We start from the raw sequence: 15,733 nt of genomic DNA, 5'->3' as shown, positions 1-15,733 counted from the left end.
CATCATCTCTTTCCCTCCACCCCAAACACGTTCCCACTGGTATTAACGCTCTTTCTACTGCGGGGAAAAAAAGCCTCCGTGCTTTTCATGTTTTGCCTCCATCCTTGTTCGCATGAGCTGTTCAACACTTCATGCTATTAAAGAGGAATTTTTCGGCCGAGCTATCGCCGGCCCACAGCAGTAATTACTCAAGGTTTGCATTCCAGGCTCTGCCCCGCAAATGTTATTACTAAAGTTTGTCCCGTCCCTGGTGCATTAGCCGCTTCCTGTGAATCATGCTTCTTGGCTCAGGCCATCTCTCCGACACTGTCCCCGCCGGGTCCTGGGGCGTGAGACCGCACGGGCGTGAATGAGGAACGAGGGCTTGCGATAAAAACACGACAGCGTGAGTGCGCTTGGCTGCGAGCTTCAATTATTTCCTTATTATTCTACAGTCATTTCTTCATTTGTCATCTTTTGTAGACGCGTCCACGAGGATTAGAAATTGTTGAGACAATATTTGTTCTGCTTCCTCAGCAGGGATTGCCCTCAGACACCAAATATGAAAAAGAGTCTCAATTTAGATTCCGCTCGTGCGTCATATTTAACTTCTGATTATTCATATTTCTTGTCGTGTCCTGCGACAGTTTGCAAGTGGGGTTTCAGTGCGGTTGCCTTAAGTAAAAGACAGTAGGATGGGCTTCATCATGCCGTCCAATGTTTATCATACTCACTTCAAGTAGACTTTTTCCTCATTATATAAATCTGAATTTGCGAGTGCTTCTTTCAAAATAAAGTGGTACCTCAGTTCTCGACCACAGTCCGTTCCAGACGGCCGTGTGAGAAGCGATTTGTTCGAAATCTAAATCAATATTTCCCATTACAATGAATGGAAAAAGAACTAATGCGTTCCAAGCCTTAAAATAGTCTTTTGTAGGAGTGAATGTAGAGTGTCTGCTGCAGGTGCGCTGTTCCTCTATGTGTGTGGCCGCTGCATGTGGGAGGGGTTGCTGAGTGAGTGAGGTCTCTCCAGAAGTGAAGAGGTGCCCGGTGCGTGTCCAGCTCTGAATGTGCGCTTCTGTGCAGTTTGGCTGTGACAAAGTCATAAACCAAGTAACGCTCTGTCCCAGACTCGCCTCATCCCTGTCCCAGCTCCAGCCCACAACAGGACATCAAACCCTGGAGTGAGCGCTCCAGCCTCGGAGGTGTGGAGAGCGAGCACCTCCCCTGTGACACTCTACCACGGTCCAGTGTGGAGACAGGAAAGGTTTTACACCTCAATATGAAGAAAAAACAGTCAGTAAATGTAGCTAATGGGACACGTCTGCATACAGAGGCTGCGTTATACACAATAACAAAGCGCGTCGTGGGTCAGCTGATCGGTCCGCGCACGTTATGTTTTTTCTGTTTGAGTTCTGGATTTTCGTTCGAAATCCAAAGATCCCAAAAATATAGAAATTTTGGTTCAAACTCCAATTTGTTCGAAGCCCGAGACGCTTGAAATGTCTTCAAAATGTAGTTAGCTGAACTAAAGTTAGTTAAAAGCTGCTTTTAAGTTCGCAAAGATGCTAATTTGCTGCAGCGTTTGCTAAAGAGCATGTGCAGTTCCAAAGTAGCGCTAAGGGATGAGTGTCGTGTTGGAGATTTGACCGCTTCAATCCAGAGATTGAAAGATGCCCCTGAATTGCTAGTTGTTTCACTGGATAATTCAGTGTACAGTACTGACTCACCCTGATCAGCTGACGTAATAAAATTAATCTCAGTCAATGGACCATCTTCAGTATGATGTTTGTCACTGTTGCAAACACACTTCCATCTCACTTCACTTCACTTCAAGCCAAATAAAGATGTTTATGTTTAGTATTCTGATACTTACTTGACCGTGCTAAATTGCTATTTGCAAAGCGCTAACTACTGGGCACATGCTAATTTAGCCCCATGTTGAAAGACAACTCATTGTGTTCCAAGTGCTCCAGGTTCCTTGATAGGTTTTGCTGTTTTGGTTTTTTGTTTGAAGCAAATGGTTAACAATTAATTTTAAATGTATTATGAAACAAATTACATTTTTTAATTTTACTTCACTCATGGTTAGCAAAATGAGGGGATTTGTCATCATTGCAAAAAACATTCTACGTTTTAGCAATGTGCTGATTCAGCTCTATTGTGCGCATATTGCCTGGAATGACATCCATTTTTCATAGATTGTTTATCAAATAAAAATATCAATTGAATGAAATCTCTAATCATGTTTTATATGTTTTCATTTTCCTTTAAATCACTGAAATCCCTGTATTTATCTCAACTGAGGCGACTTCTGCTCCAGTAATACTTATATTATTATTATATATTTTGTTATTATTTTATATAAAATTGTTGCATTTCTGACTCTCATTTCTCTCTTTTTGTGCCAAAAATTTTGCTTTTTCTTTGCTATTCTCGATATGCTCGATGAAGTTATGAGATCTATATTTCTAAAGTTTATTATCTCAGCTACAATGTTTCAAAATGCTATATTTACATTGAACTTAGTCATAATTCTTGTCAATTTACATGAATTTTCATTCTCAGTGTTTCCCACTCATTATCATCTTAGCTTAGTTTTTTACATTTTTTTTCCAACCTGGCGAGGTAAGCAATAGAATCGTCTGGATCATATCGCCCGTTTGGTGCGTCGCTCTTCCACTCTCTTGCTGTCAAAGTGTCAGTCACTGTCACTGGGTGGGATGAGTCTCCATTTATTGCCAGTCGCAGCTTATCTGCAGATTGTCAGGTGGAGCTAACTGGCAAAATTAAACCAGCTGTGGGTCGTCGTGTTTGTACGCAGCCGCTCCAGTCTCCGTCCCCGAGAATCAACTGTGTGTATACATCCAGAATGTAAAACAAGCAGCTGTCAATTTGAATCCACGGCGTGCCAGACATGCCGGAGGCTCAGGCAGCCCAATTACAAGCCGACACATTCAGAACCACAGGCTGGATCTGGGGCCCAGCGTCTCCACTCACACCTGGGTGAGACGCCGGTGTGAGGTGGGGAAGCATGTAGCATGTCAGCTGGAGCTGGAGGATACATTGGCCTGTGAAATGGGGATGGTTAATGCTAATGTCTTTCTCTCTCCTCAGGGCGGTAAAATCCCCGTCAGGTGGACGGCACCCGAGGCCATCGCCTACAGAAAATTCACCTCCGCCAGCGACGTGTGGAGCTACGGCATCGTGATGTGGGAGGTCATGTCGTTCGGAGAGAGGCCCTACTGGGACATGTCGAACCAGGACGTAAGTTTGGCAGTCGGATTGAAGTGAATCGAGAAATGCTCTCAAACATCCGCCAGCGAATGAAACAAACAATATCCATGATTCAAGATTTGCATTTGCTCATGGCAAAGAACTGTCCAACTGCTGACGTCACGTCAAGTCGCAGTTGATCCAACTAAAATGACTTAACCCTTCAACCTCAAATGAAGGAACAATATTTACTGTAGGCATTAACACTAGTGATGGCTCAATGAGGTTTCATGACACAGTATTGAAGGGTAGATGAGTTTTTGCGAAGCAGTGTCATGATTCTCTGAGGCCACCAGATGGCACTGTCTGCTGTAAAATGTTTGGACTAGAACAACTCGTTCAGTGAAACCTAACATCATTTCTAAACCAAGAGCGCCATCTAGTGGCCTCTGAAAAACCTGCGATACTGTTTCATGATACCTCAACATCTACCCATCTCTAATGTACATATCTTGTGACAATACCATTCATCCAGTTTGCTGTGTTTTGCAAAATTCACTTTTCAGGGATTTTTGCAAGTGAACGATAAATGGTTTCTAACTGTGAGCATTGGTGGTTAAGTCCAATGATCCAAAACCAAGACACCACGAGGATTTTATCATTAGCTCAAAGCAAAAGATGAAAAAAGAGGGGGTTTTTCTTGGTTTATTTTCCGCTCCAAAGCAGATGTGCCCGAAGTGGCTTCTCCGTCAAAGATAGACAGTCAAGGAAGTGATCATTTATCCCACATCCTCCGTCACCCTGCTACCATTACAGATGTCCTTGGCGCTGACTTTGAATGGAGACTTCTTCCTGGGACAGTTCGTCCTCTTTCCTTCCTCACTCACTGCACTGAATGATTCCTGATAGCTGCTTTGTTCCCCGTGTCCGTTTGGACAAGGTCCACTCACAGACACGGGCGCAACACGCAGGCAGCGGCACAGTCGCTCACAAACATTGGACATGGTCCCGTCCTATGAGGGCGCTGGCTGTCCGCTCCCTCGGTGAGAGCCGCAGCCAACCATCAGGCCTCCGTGGACACTGCTCCACAAGGAGTTCCAAGTGAGCAGATGTTGCCGCAGTGGGCCAGCAGCAAACACTGCCTGGTGGGACGAGCGCTGAGAGGACGCCTGGCGCCACCCAGCATGTCCGGCTGCTCGCTCCTCGCACACATCATCGGAAACACACACAACCACTTCACCATATGCACCATTTGTCAGGATTGTGCTGAGTTGCAGTCGACTCTGCGGTCGACTCGCTGGCCTGCGCTGCAGATCCTAATTTATAATAATAATATCATCGAAACAAGATCTGATCTCCCACATATGAGCTGAAGCTGAAGACGCTTCTGCTGATGGTATCGCATTGTGCTTTTAAAAATGGAGTCCGAGTCAGATATGAGCATTTAAATGTGGTGTTCAGGAGGCGTCTGAGCTTGGTTCAAGATGCAAGATGAAGCTGCTCCTCCAGTGTCATGTGCTCTGCTGTGTTTGGGCTGAGTCACAAGGCATGATGGGAGATGCCAGTTAGTAAAACTCATGGGTTTTAATTCAGTGTATCAGTTTGGCAACATTGGTTAGAAGGTGCACTTGAATTATGGCACCTTGTACATGAGCTCAGGCCTCTTTTGCCCTCTATCAGATCATATTGGCACTTGACTTTGAATTCATATCCCTTTGCTCTCTTGCAAAACAATGCTGTCTCAGAAACAAGCTGATGATCCTATCCTCTTTTGACATCCGCTGGTGCCCCTCTGCAGGTGATCAACGCCATTGAGCAGGACTACCGTCTGCCGCCGCCCATGGACTGTCCCAGCGCCCTGCACCAGCTGATGCTGGACTGCTGGCAGAAGGACCGCAACGTACGACCCCGATTCACCGACATCGTCGGCACCCTGGACAAGATGATCCGCAACCCGACCAGTCTGAAAACCGTAGCCAACATTCCTGCCGTGTGAGTAGAAAAAAAGTGCCTGTTAAATGTGTCACTGAAGTGCTGTATTTATTTACTAAAAGAGTGAATAAAAAATGTGAAAATATTGATGTTCTTTGGGCTAAAACCTTTGGTTGATAGATTGCAAAGGCTATTTAATCGTAAAATAAAAGAAAACGGTATAAAATATGATGACAACAAAAATATCTTAAGTTCGCAAAGTTACTTACTTATTATATTCAGTGGGTTTATTTTGTACATTATTATTATTATTATAGAAATTTCATATCTAATATTACATATTCATATACATACTATTTCCACTCTCCCTTTAGATAAGTCTTGTTTCAAAGCTCAACAGGAAATATTTTGTGGTATCCAACGCGTTCAAATCCGGCCAACAACATCCGACCCTCTCTGTGCTGGACTCAGCTCTGTCCACTCCATACCGCTTGTGTGGCGGTTGATCCTCAGCAGTGCGGCCATCTGTAGCCAAGGCTGCTAAAAATTAAAGCCACAGTGATGCCAAACTTCACAGATCATTCTGGGGAAAAACTTGTGCAGCCATCTTTTCAAAACAAGCTAAACTTTAGAGCTAAAAAAAATGTCTACCGATGCGTTCTCTCTGTCTGAAAACAAACCTGCTTTAGATTAAGCTGTGCACAAGAGAGGAAGTATTGTTATGTCACACGAAGTCCTGCAGATTTCTTGATAAAATATAAGAATCTGGAAGCTGAGCTAGCTCCTGCACATTTTCTTCACTCTCAACACTCTGTTCCTGACAATTCCTCCTGACTCTATCAAGCTGTGCCAGACATTTTTATATAGCAATATGTGGACTTCACTTCCACTTCTATTTCCAAATCTAAGTGTAGCCGGCCTCATTTTACCTCAGGTCATTCACTGAAGTCTTTTGGAGTGTGTTTTGAAGATGCCGGCATGTTTGGTGTTTTGGCAGTGAAAGTTACTTCCTCAAGGTCTTTCCTTCATTGGCTGCTTTCCGTCTTTTGACTGTTTTTTTTTTTTTTTTTTTATTTGGCTGTTTGCTGAATAGACAATGAGAGACTCCCCCCTCCACTTCCTCGTCCTCCTTCCCTCTTTTCTTCCTCCAGGCCTTCCCAGCCGCTGTTGGACCGATCCATACCTGACTTCAACACTTTCAGCTCAGTGGAGGACTGGCTCGCCGCCATCAAGATGAGCCAATACAGAGACAACTTCCTCAACTCAGGCTTCACCTCTCTGCAGCTGGTAGCTCAGATGACCTCAGAGTGAGTTCGCGCGCTGATGTGCATATGAAGAGCTCCATATGGCTCTTAACCGGCCAACTCTAAATGCTTTAAAGTCAAGTGCGGGTATTTTTAGCGTGGTCGCCCTCCATTAGTCGGGAATACAAATTATGAGCATTTGAAGGCTGCAAAAGTGTGGAACAACGATGCGATTTGGAAAAATACATTTTGTTTTTTTCATGAATATTTCATGTGTCCATTGTCAGCTCAACTTTAGCGAGCTAGCTTCCTATTAGCAACATTTATATTCGTAATCTATGAACTTCATTTCATCTCTTCCAGCTGCCACTTTTGTTGCTTCTTTATGCTTCTCAAGTCACTAGGTAGCGCTGTGGCACTTAAACTATGTCTGTCAGTACTGAGTAAATATACGAAACAACCATATCAGTACTTAACACCTTTCTTTCATCGCAGGTGTTCTCACTTATTCCTTATGATAAATCACTTCACGGTGCTATATATACACGTATCAGTGTTTTAGCAGCAAAAATGCAATACTTATTTTAACTTTATTTAGAGGAAATGGAAAATATTGTGTACTTACACCTTATCGTGATAATGAGTTTCCTAACATGGATGTTTATGTACTCTTTAAATTCCATATTAAGTTGCGATCTATAGCTTGGGCTGTGCCGGTCCAACTTCTATAGGATTGGACCAGTCCGCTCTCACTATGAAAATAAGACAGTGGGCCGCTTCCTTTGTCGTGTGGCACTGTCGAGTGCCATTTACTGGAAATGGAACTGGAGGAATGGGAGGTGTGGCCTCAGTCTCTTGCCAGTTGTGTGAGAGTTGGTCGTCCTGGGTGAGGCTGCATTCCCACATCAAAGGAGACATTACTATCTATACATATGTCACAGTCGCCCGAGGCACTTCATAGTTAAGATGGCCATCTTTATTATATCTCCCGTCCCTGAAAAAAAAACAAAAAAAAAAAAACGAGATAAGAGAGAGATACCACGCCACTTAGAGGACTGGTATGTGCACTACACTGTTTTGACATCCCCTCCCACCTGTGGTCACCACTTGGACTAACTCATTTCCTGCAGGAAATCCGGTATGTTGGTCCAAAATCACTCACGGTCTGCTTCAACTCTTCTCTCAAAAATGTCAGAGCTGATGCCACTGACCTCCATGGAGGCGTTGACATCTACTGTCTGGTGACCAACCAGCTCATAGGAGGAAATAGAGTCTGTTGTCAAAGTGATCCGGCCCACCCAGTAATTTTTTTGTGGGCAGTGGGATCTTAAAATATATATACCATTGTTTCCAGACTACAGAGTGGAGTAGAGAGAGGAATATTAGCCGCACCCACTAAATTTAAGAAGGAAAATAGATCTTGTTCATACACAAGCCGCTGTGGTCTATAGGCCGCGGGTGCAGTGGTGCTGTGTGCGCCGTAGAAAGGTCAGTGGTGCTTAAAAATGCATGAGGATCACTTCTGAACTAGTTTTGAAAATGGGGTCCAGCATCAAGACTGACTCATGAAACAAACTGGGCAATGTTCGGAACATGAATCATGAGCTCCTCACATCTTTTATTCACATGAAAGCACTCAAAATGCGCTGTTTTCGCCCGCGTGCCTGAAGTTCCGACATCACATGCCTGTGATTTTATCGGTTTGATGTGAGAGGTTTAATATTTTGGCAGCATGATGCGCTCAAACCTGTAAAAATCCATATATTAGAAAAAGTGGCGCCTTATAGAAATTTGGCTCGTTGACTTAAACTAATAGTTTTAGAGTTTTAAAGTTGACCGAAAAATAGACACCTACAATGTATGTTGGTGTCAAGGACCTTTGTTCAACGGATGCTCTTTGGAAAACAGGGATTATAAATCTCTATGGTCGGACCACATCTGTAACAAATTATCGGGATAAACTCCCTCGTACCCCATGTCAGACCCAGAAGATAAGACCATCAGGTGTCCTTCAAGGCGCGGAAGAGGCAAAATCGGGACAGCATCATTATTGTTATTTGTATTATATTTGTATTGAGCTTTCTTGAATTCCGATCTCCTAATCTATTTCTTTGTATTTTCTTCAGGGACCTGTTGAGAATAGGGGTAACACTGGCAGGCCACCAAAAGAAGATCCTCAGCAACATCCAGTCCATGAGGGTGCAGATGAGCCAGTCGCCGACCACCTTAGCATGACTACAAGAGGCGGCGTCCCAGGGAACGGGCAGCATTCGTCGGAGCCAAAACCCAGGCAGCCTCCGAATGACCCCCGATCCGTCGGAACGCGCCAGAGTGGAGACTATTGTCTTAATCTAATCTTCTACCACGACAACAGGAGACCAGGGTCTACACCACTGCATATTTAAAAGCTCCCATCCACATCAGGAGTTCAGGGTCAAGACTTAAAACTGTTCCGTGAAAAGCAAAGACAGTCGTGTTGCTGTGGCAACAGCGTGGCATTGTGAGCCGGAACTATCACACGCAACAACACTGGAATATCTCACAGACAGTGTGGTGACATGAGTAGTATTATACTTCTATATTATCTGGACACAGTGTTAGAATTCTTAACAAGAGGTGTGAGGCATCTAGAAACAACAACGTGTGTGATTTTACTCATAAATGTCGTCAGTGTGTGCAATGAAGATGCCTTGACCTGGCCACCCAGTAGGAGTTTTCGTCGGGACAAGAATACAGGGATGTACAGCGGAGCACCATATCTCACGCCAACATTGTAAATGGAAATACAGAGCTTAGTTCTATTTTTGTCTCTTAACCATCCGTTTGTTAGGTTGATCACGCTAGCAAGAAGCAGCCCACTTGGACATGAACCTAAACACTACCTGTGTGGTCCCGGGTGCCGCCACTTGTCACCCGGCCCAGATATAAATATCTTTATCTCTTGCTAAATATAACTCTATATTTCATAATAAACCTTCATATTGAAGGTGACATGTATGATGATGTATGTACAGAACTCTGCTTGCATTTTTTTGCAAAGACTTGTGGATAGGTAGATGAGGGGTGACTTGTAACCGAGTTCTGGATAGAGCTTTACTTGCAGAGCGTCACAAGTTGGACTTTTAAAGCTTAGGACAACAACTTGCTTGTAAAGTTTAAAGTACTCGGCCCGTTTCATGAGCTGTAGCTGCTCACCACGCCTCCATGTCTTCTCATTGTGTGGCATCCCTAAGATGCCAGACGCTGATCATGTTCGAAGGTGTTGTCCTAAACTTTTTGCCCCACTGGACATGTTGTAGGGGCCAAACCAACCACAGAGTACCACATGATAGAGATCTTGTTATATGTGAGTGTACACGACATGTGTCTAGCTGGTGAGCACTTGTGCAGATCTGTGTTCCGTTTCCTTTCCTTTCTTTCTGATGTTTGTGTTGGAAGAGCTCGGCGCCACCCAGAGGGGGAGGAGACGCGGCGCCATGGCACGCTCCCATTCACAGTAAGTGTCTTTTGATCACACAAGGGGAGCGCTCCGAGTTGCCAAACTGCTCTTTATATGCTAGATTTCCTCTTTGGCAATAATGGCTGCATGCTTCTCACGGGTGCCTCAAATACCTTGGCCACCGCAAACACTTGCCGTCGCGACTTGGAAGCAGCTAATCGAGGAGTTTGGAGGAAATCAGAGGGAATCAGTATCAGATCTCGGCGGAGCGAGAGCGAACATCTGGGCTGAGGTGTGCCAGCAGACGGCTGATGTCATTGCGATGAACAGACCGACTTAAGCATCCCGCACTGACTCGCTTCTCGCAGAGAGCGGAGACTTTCACAGATGACTTGGGTTTAGGTGCCGCATTAATCTCTGCACTGGCAGCACGAGCCGCTGCCATATGGCCTGGCAGGTTGAGCACAAGTGTTGTGGTGCCACTGAGAGTCACACACGTCTACAAATCTCTCCATTACCCTTTCATTCATAAGAGTCAGTCGTTTTTATCGCTTGTGATTTCCCTGAAAGAGGAGGTGAATGCCTTTTTAAGGCTCTTTTTTCCCTTTCCTTTGGCTCAGTTTTGCGGGTTTGAAGGTGCCAGTGAAGTACCATGACAGTTGTGAGTTTGAGGTTTCCTGGATAGAACTGTATACTGAGTGCTCTTTAAGGCGCCACATGCAGCCAATGAGGGGCAGCGCTAGCAAAGGGCTTTGGTCCCAATTCCTATTTCGAGTGTCAGCTTGGTGTTCAGTTTGTAAAAGTAAAATACTTTTCTCTGTCAACACTTCGACTTCAAAATAGTTCACCTCAATTCCTAGTCACAAAATATATCCATAAAGTTGAGCTTCAATATAAAAAAAAAGGTGAGGAACATTGCTTTATTCAGATGTTTTATTGAGTAACGCTGGCTCTCTCTCTTCAGATATTTCTTATCCGTCCTCATGGACACGTTCAGAGTGTGTAAACAATGGTGATGTATCAAGGGGTTGGAGCGTTTGGAGTACATTTATGTGTCAAGTCGACTGATCACAGCTATTTTCAGCTCTCAAACATTTTTAATGAACTTTTACTTACACGTCTTTGTGGATGGAGATTGGTTGCTAAAATTTATTTAAGTTGTCTGGGTATATTGTCCATCAGAATGCTGTCCAAAACTCTTGAGGATAGGACCTCAAATATATGTCAATATTTATGAATTTACCTCAGTCTTTTTGTCTAAGTGACTTCAAAATATGTCCTGCGTTCTGCACCCTTAAGTCCACCTCAGGATTTCACCCTTCTGTAAGGTTTATTATTAGATGAAGTTTGTGGGACTGACTTCGATAGTCAGGTCAGTGTGGTCATCTGACCCGCAGTCATAAGAGACATGTACTGCATCTCTGGTTGTTGGCTGCTTGTTCCAGCTCCCTGCTTTCTATGTGAAGCTCCTACAGTATGAGTCCTCTCCTCTAACCGTCCTGTGATCTCTGGCCCTGGCAAACCTCCAGCTTATTTATCAGAGCTCAAACTCAGCTGTCCTGAGCTGCACTGGACTTTGTCGAACCCGAGCGGGCCGTAGAAATTGTTAGCTGGGTGCTGAAATGGCTCTGGACAGGGGGGCAGGAGCCAGCAGGGCGTCTGTCTCAAGGGCAACGGATCAGCAAATTGGTGGTGGGGGAGAAAATATAGCAGGTGCAGAACACAGCTTAAAGGCTTTTATCTTTCTCTCATACCGAGCGTGGACACTAGGTGATGAAAAAAAGAATTTTGACGTGAAATAACAGAACAAAAATTGAGTTTACTGAATGATGTTCAATTTATTACTGTTAGATGATTGCAGTACATTTTGGTGGCTCTGAATTACCATCTGGAGCCACGAAATACATGAAGGCTTCCCTCACGCCACCTGCTGTCCGATTGGCCTCATTGCGATCAATGAGAGTTCACATGCTGAAAATGGTGTTCAATTGCATTTATTGAAATAAATACAGGAAAAACACAGTCACTATGTGGGAGGAAATTTGTGGTTTGACAGAGGTGGGCTGACTTAACGTGTGCTAAGCCTTTAGTCTTTATTTATTTATTTATTTTTTAATCTAACATAATGACTTCAGTTTTTTTTTTACCTTTCCCCTTTTGCTTAATAGCATTTTTTCCATTTTGACTGTTGTACTTCTGAATTTTTTTTTTTTTTTTTTTTTTTTTTTTTTTTTTTTTGGAGGGGGGTCATATTCAAAGTGAAAAAACAAGTTTTTATAGCAATAATTCTGCCTTTAATCGTAATAAACCTTGTCTTGTAGCTATAATACTATTTTCCACTCAAATGCAATTCACTCATAATTTAGCATTTATTTTTAAATTAAGTTATTTAAAAAAAAAAATTTAAACTGACATATATTATATGTAAATAATAACTATAATGTGCACTGAATACACCAACATTCCTGTTTCAGTATTTTCATTGACATGTTTATGAATGAAGTGTAGAAATATTTTCATCGTCCTATTAATCTGAATCATGAAAAACACCTCGCTTCAAAAATCGAATGGCTTCAGCAGTTTAGCGAGTCATTAAATATTCTAGACATAATCACACACCCTTTTAAATCCGTCATCACTGCCTATCAGTGAATCCTCTGATCCCATTTGAACGCATTAGTCTTCTATTCAGCCCGGGTTTGTGTGTTTGCTTTTCAGTCCAGGAGCCTGCGACGGAGACGGAGGAACACATTTATTATGCAACAGTCTCGATCGCAGAATAAACATGTCTAAATATCTGAATGCAGCGACACTCCAAATGAAGAGGCAGGTCACAGTGTGGCTTCTGTACACGCTGCTATCTCAGCTGTAAACAAGTCCCACTCTCGGTATTTTTGAGTCACAGAACTTATCCGACTGAGTCGTCCATCATTTCAAACCTCAAACATTGTGTACTGATGCCTAATGTGCCCCATCACAACTTACTTCCCTGTGATGTCTCCTCCGTTTCAGACTCCTCAATAGATTCCCTGGTGTGATCCACAAAAACCCCACAAACAAAGTTGCATGAAGACTCAAATGGAGCCTCTTACCAAACAAAAATGGAGTGACCAAGGCCCCCGTTTTGGAATTCTATCAGTGCCATGCAACAGAGGAGGAGCCGTCCACGGTCGTGCACATTGTCATAGTTTCTTTGTGTGTGTGTGCGAGAGAGAGAAAGAATGTGAGGAAATCTGCGCGTACTAAGACAAGGCACCGGTACATTATTTAAGAATGTGAATAGTTTCTTTGCTTTATTTTGTCTCCCCTTGTTCCTGTATAGCTACCACTTGTAAATTGTGACATGTACTTGTCCAGAGTTTGTAAACTGTAACTTTCTGAGAACTATTGTACTAAAATGCACTCAATAAACGCCTTGGAAAAACAATGCTAGTTCTGCTAGTGTCGCCAATTGTAGGCTCAACAAGGTTTCATTTCTTGTTCTGATGCCAAAGAAGTGATCATAACCCGAGTGTCTGGGCCGTACATGATATTCATGTAACTGGAGGGGCAACAGGGCAAGTCATTTTCAAGCCACAAAAGGTTAAAGCGGAAGGCACGAGGAGTTATTTCCTCCCAGTTTCTTCAGTTGATGAACATATTCGAAGTGCAGAGGGTTACTTGCCTGTATCTTGTGTCACTCCAAGTTGGAATAGCAATTCAAGTCCTGCGCAGCAGCTTTTTGGTTCAGGGAATTCCCATTTTTCCTGTGACTAACTACACAGTAACTGCCGCATCCATCACTAATGTACAGCAGTATTCTTGTGTAGCCAGTGAAGGGCTTTCTCTAGGTAGAGACATGGGATGGAAGCACTCACTGATATCTGAAGCTACCAGAAGTGGGAGGAGTTATCCACTCAGGATGACTGAACTTTAGCGATTTCAAATAGGAAATTCTTTTTTTTTTTTATCCAAGAGAGATTCAAAGAGATGAGGGTCAGTTTTTGGCAAGACAAGTTGTACAAACTGGCCTTTGGACAAGAATAGTTTGGAATGAATAAATTAAAACATCTTTGTCAGTGAAACAACCAAAATATCGAGGTTTTTTTTGCTTCGGATTTTGAACGAAAATCCAGAACTTGAACGCCCCCGAAAAATGCTAGAAAAAATGTGCGCGGACCGATCAGCTGACCCACGAGGCGCTTTGTTATTGTGTATAACGCAGCCTCTGTATGCAGACGTGTCCCGTTAGCTACATTTACTGACTGTTTTTTCTTCATATTGAGGTGTAAAACCTTTCCTGTCTCCGCACTGGACCCTGGTAGAGTGTCACAGGGGAGGTGCTCGCTCTCCACACCTCCGAGGCTGGAGCCCTCACTCCAGGGTTTGATGTCCTGTTGTGGGCTGGAGCTGGGACAGGGATGAGGCGAGTCTGGGACAGAGCGTTACTTGGTTTATGACTTTGTCACAGCCAAACTGCACAGAAGCGCACATTCAGAGCTGGACACGCACCGGGCACCTCTTCACTTCTGGAGAGACGTCACTCACTCGGCAACCCCTCCCACATGCAGCGGCCAGAAAGACTTGAAGCAATATATTCCCTAAGTTACCAGATGAACGGCCTAATACTCCTTCTAAATGCAGCATACCCGGTCCACCACTGACTGAGGGCCACACACACCAGCAAGGATCTGACCCAAATTGGAGCTTGTGTGTCACGTCTGACCCGTTTTGAGGCGGTTGGCCAAAAGCTGGTTCATTGCCGTTGGTAAACATGACACTACCAGGAACCCGAGTTAAGCCTAGCTTAAGGGCAGTGTGAGAGTTGCTAAAAATGACCCCAAGACGCACTTAAGATGCGAGGGTTGTGATGCAATTTATTTATTAAAAAAAAAAAGAAATATTTAAAAGGTTTAACCTGTCGACTTTACTGAAGAAAAATCTTAACAGACATTGCTGAGACGGTTCACTACGGCTCTTGCATCATAACTTGACGCAAGACTGTACAACTTGTGCTGCGGATTTGGGACAATGAAGAGACTTGATGTTAGGCAGTTTAAAGCAAGACAAGAGAAGGGTATGTGACTCCATGAAGCTTTGTTTCAAAAAAAAAACATTTTTGTCATCGTCCTCTCTGTGAGCTGCAGCTGTGATTTCTCATCAATTTCACTTCATGTATCTCTGTATTCAGTGCCACCGCTGTTACCCTGACAACCAAACACTGAGGTGTGCAGGACTATTTTGGTTGGCTTCATAATGAAAGAAAATCAAACAGAATTCCGTGTTTCTCTTCACCCACGGGAGCTCGCGTTGGAATCCATCATCTGCTAATAACAAGCTGTGGCTCGGAATGTATTGCAGCACTCAGTCTCACTGCGACTCGACAAGTCAGTTAATACAGTGCTCGAGTTGGAAACACAGAGGTGTTAATGCTAATGAAAGGTGAATCCATCCTGAGACAGCCTGAAGGCAATGTTGGTGCGTCTTGTCTCTCGATGTTTCATTGGATTTCAGCACGGTGGAACTCATCGATGCAGCTGGAGACGCAGGACTTCCAAGCATGTGTTCCGACAAACTGCAAAGACTTGAAAAAGTTGAATTTTCAAAACATTATGACTCTAAACGCGAAAGGATGCTTTCACACGCTGGCTCCAAAACATGTATATTTTAAACCATTTCCCTTAAAAGTCTGTCAACATTGTATTAAAAAGCAATTTTGGCTGCGTGGCTCAGAAGGATGAAGACCCATCGGTCAGGTCCTGCCATATTGAACTTTTATTTGACTTTGTTTTCATCCAATATCGGACACAGTTATGGTCGTCTGTGGCCCTGCATTAGATTATATTGCAAGTTTGTGGGAGTTCTAATAAGACAAGCGTGTGACTCCAGGCAGGTGCCTCATTGAATCTTGGTAAATTTTGTCCAGCATAAGTGGCTCCAGTTT

The 15,733-nt window shown here is 43.7% G+C and overlaps 1 protein-coding gene across 4 annotated transcripts in view; it reads left to right on the top strand.

Annotated features, from left to right (window-relative positions):
• LOC128770085 (ephrin type-B receptor 1-B) overlaps positions 1-13,223 on the top strand; it is a 199,485-nt gene extending 186,262 nt beyond the window's left edge. For all 4 annotated transcript variants that reach the window (XM_053884337.1, XM_053884336.1, XM_053884339.1 and 1 more), the window contains exons 13-17: positions 3,097-3,246; positions 4,994-5,187; positions 6,279-6,434; positions 8,498-9,867; positions 12,823-13,223. In XM_053884337.1, coding sequence (XP_053740312.1) covers positions 3,097-3,246; positions 4,994-5,187; positions 6,279-6,434; positions 8,498-8,606 — 609 coding nt within the window. In that variant the 3' untranslated portion in view covers positions 8,607-9,867; positions 12,823-13,223. The remainder of the gene's footprint in view (positions 1-3,096; positions 3,247-4,993; positions 5,188-6,278; positions 6,435-8,497; positions 9,868-12,822) is intronic.
• Positions 13,224-15,733: the final 2,510 nt, after the last annotated feature.

The sequence above is a fragment of the Synchiropus splendidus genome, chromosome 13, assembly GCF_027744825.2.
Source record: "Synchiropus splendidus isolate RoL2022-P1 chromosome 13, RoL_Sspl_1.0, whole genome shotgun sequence".
NCBI classification, from domain to species: domain Eukaryota; kingdom Metazoa; phylum Chordata; class Actinopteri; order Syngnathiformes; family Callionymidae; genus Synchiropus; species Synchiropus splendidus.
Note: the sequence above shows the minus strand (reverse complement) of the source record. Positions and strands in the feature narration are given on the sequence as shown.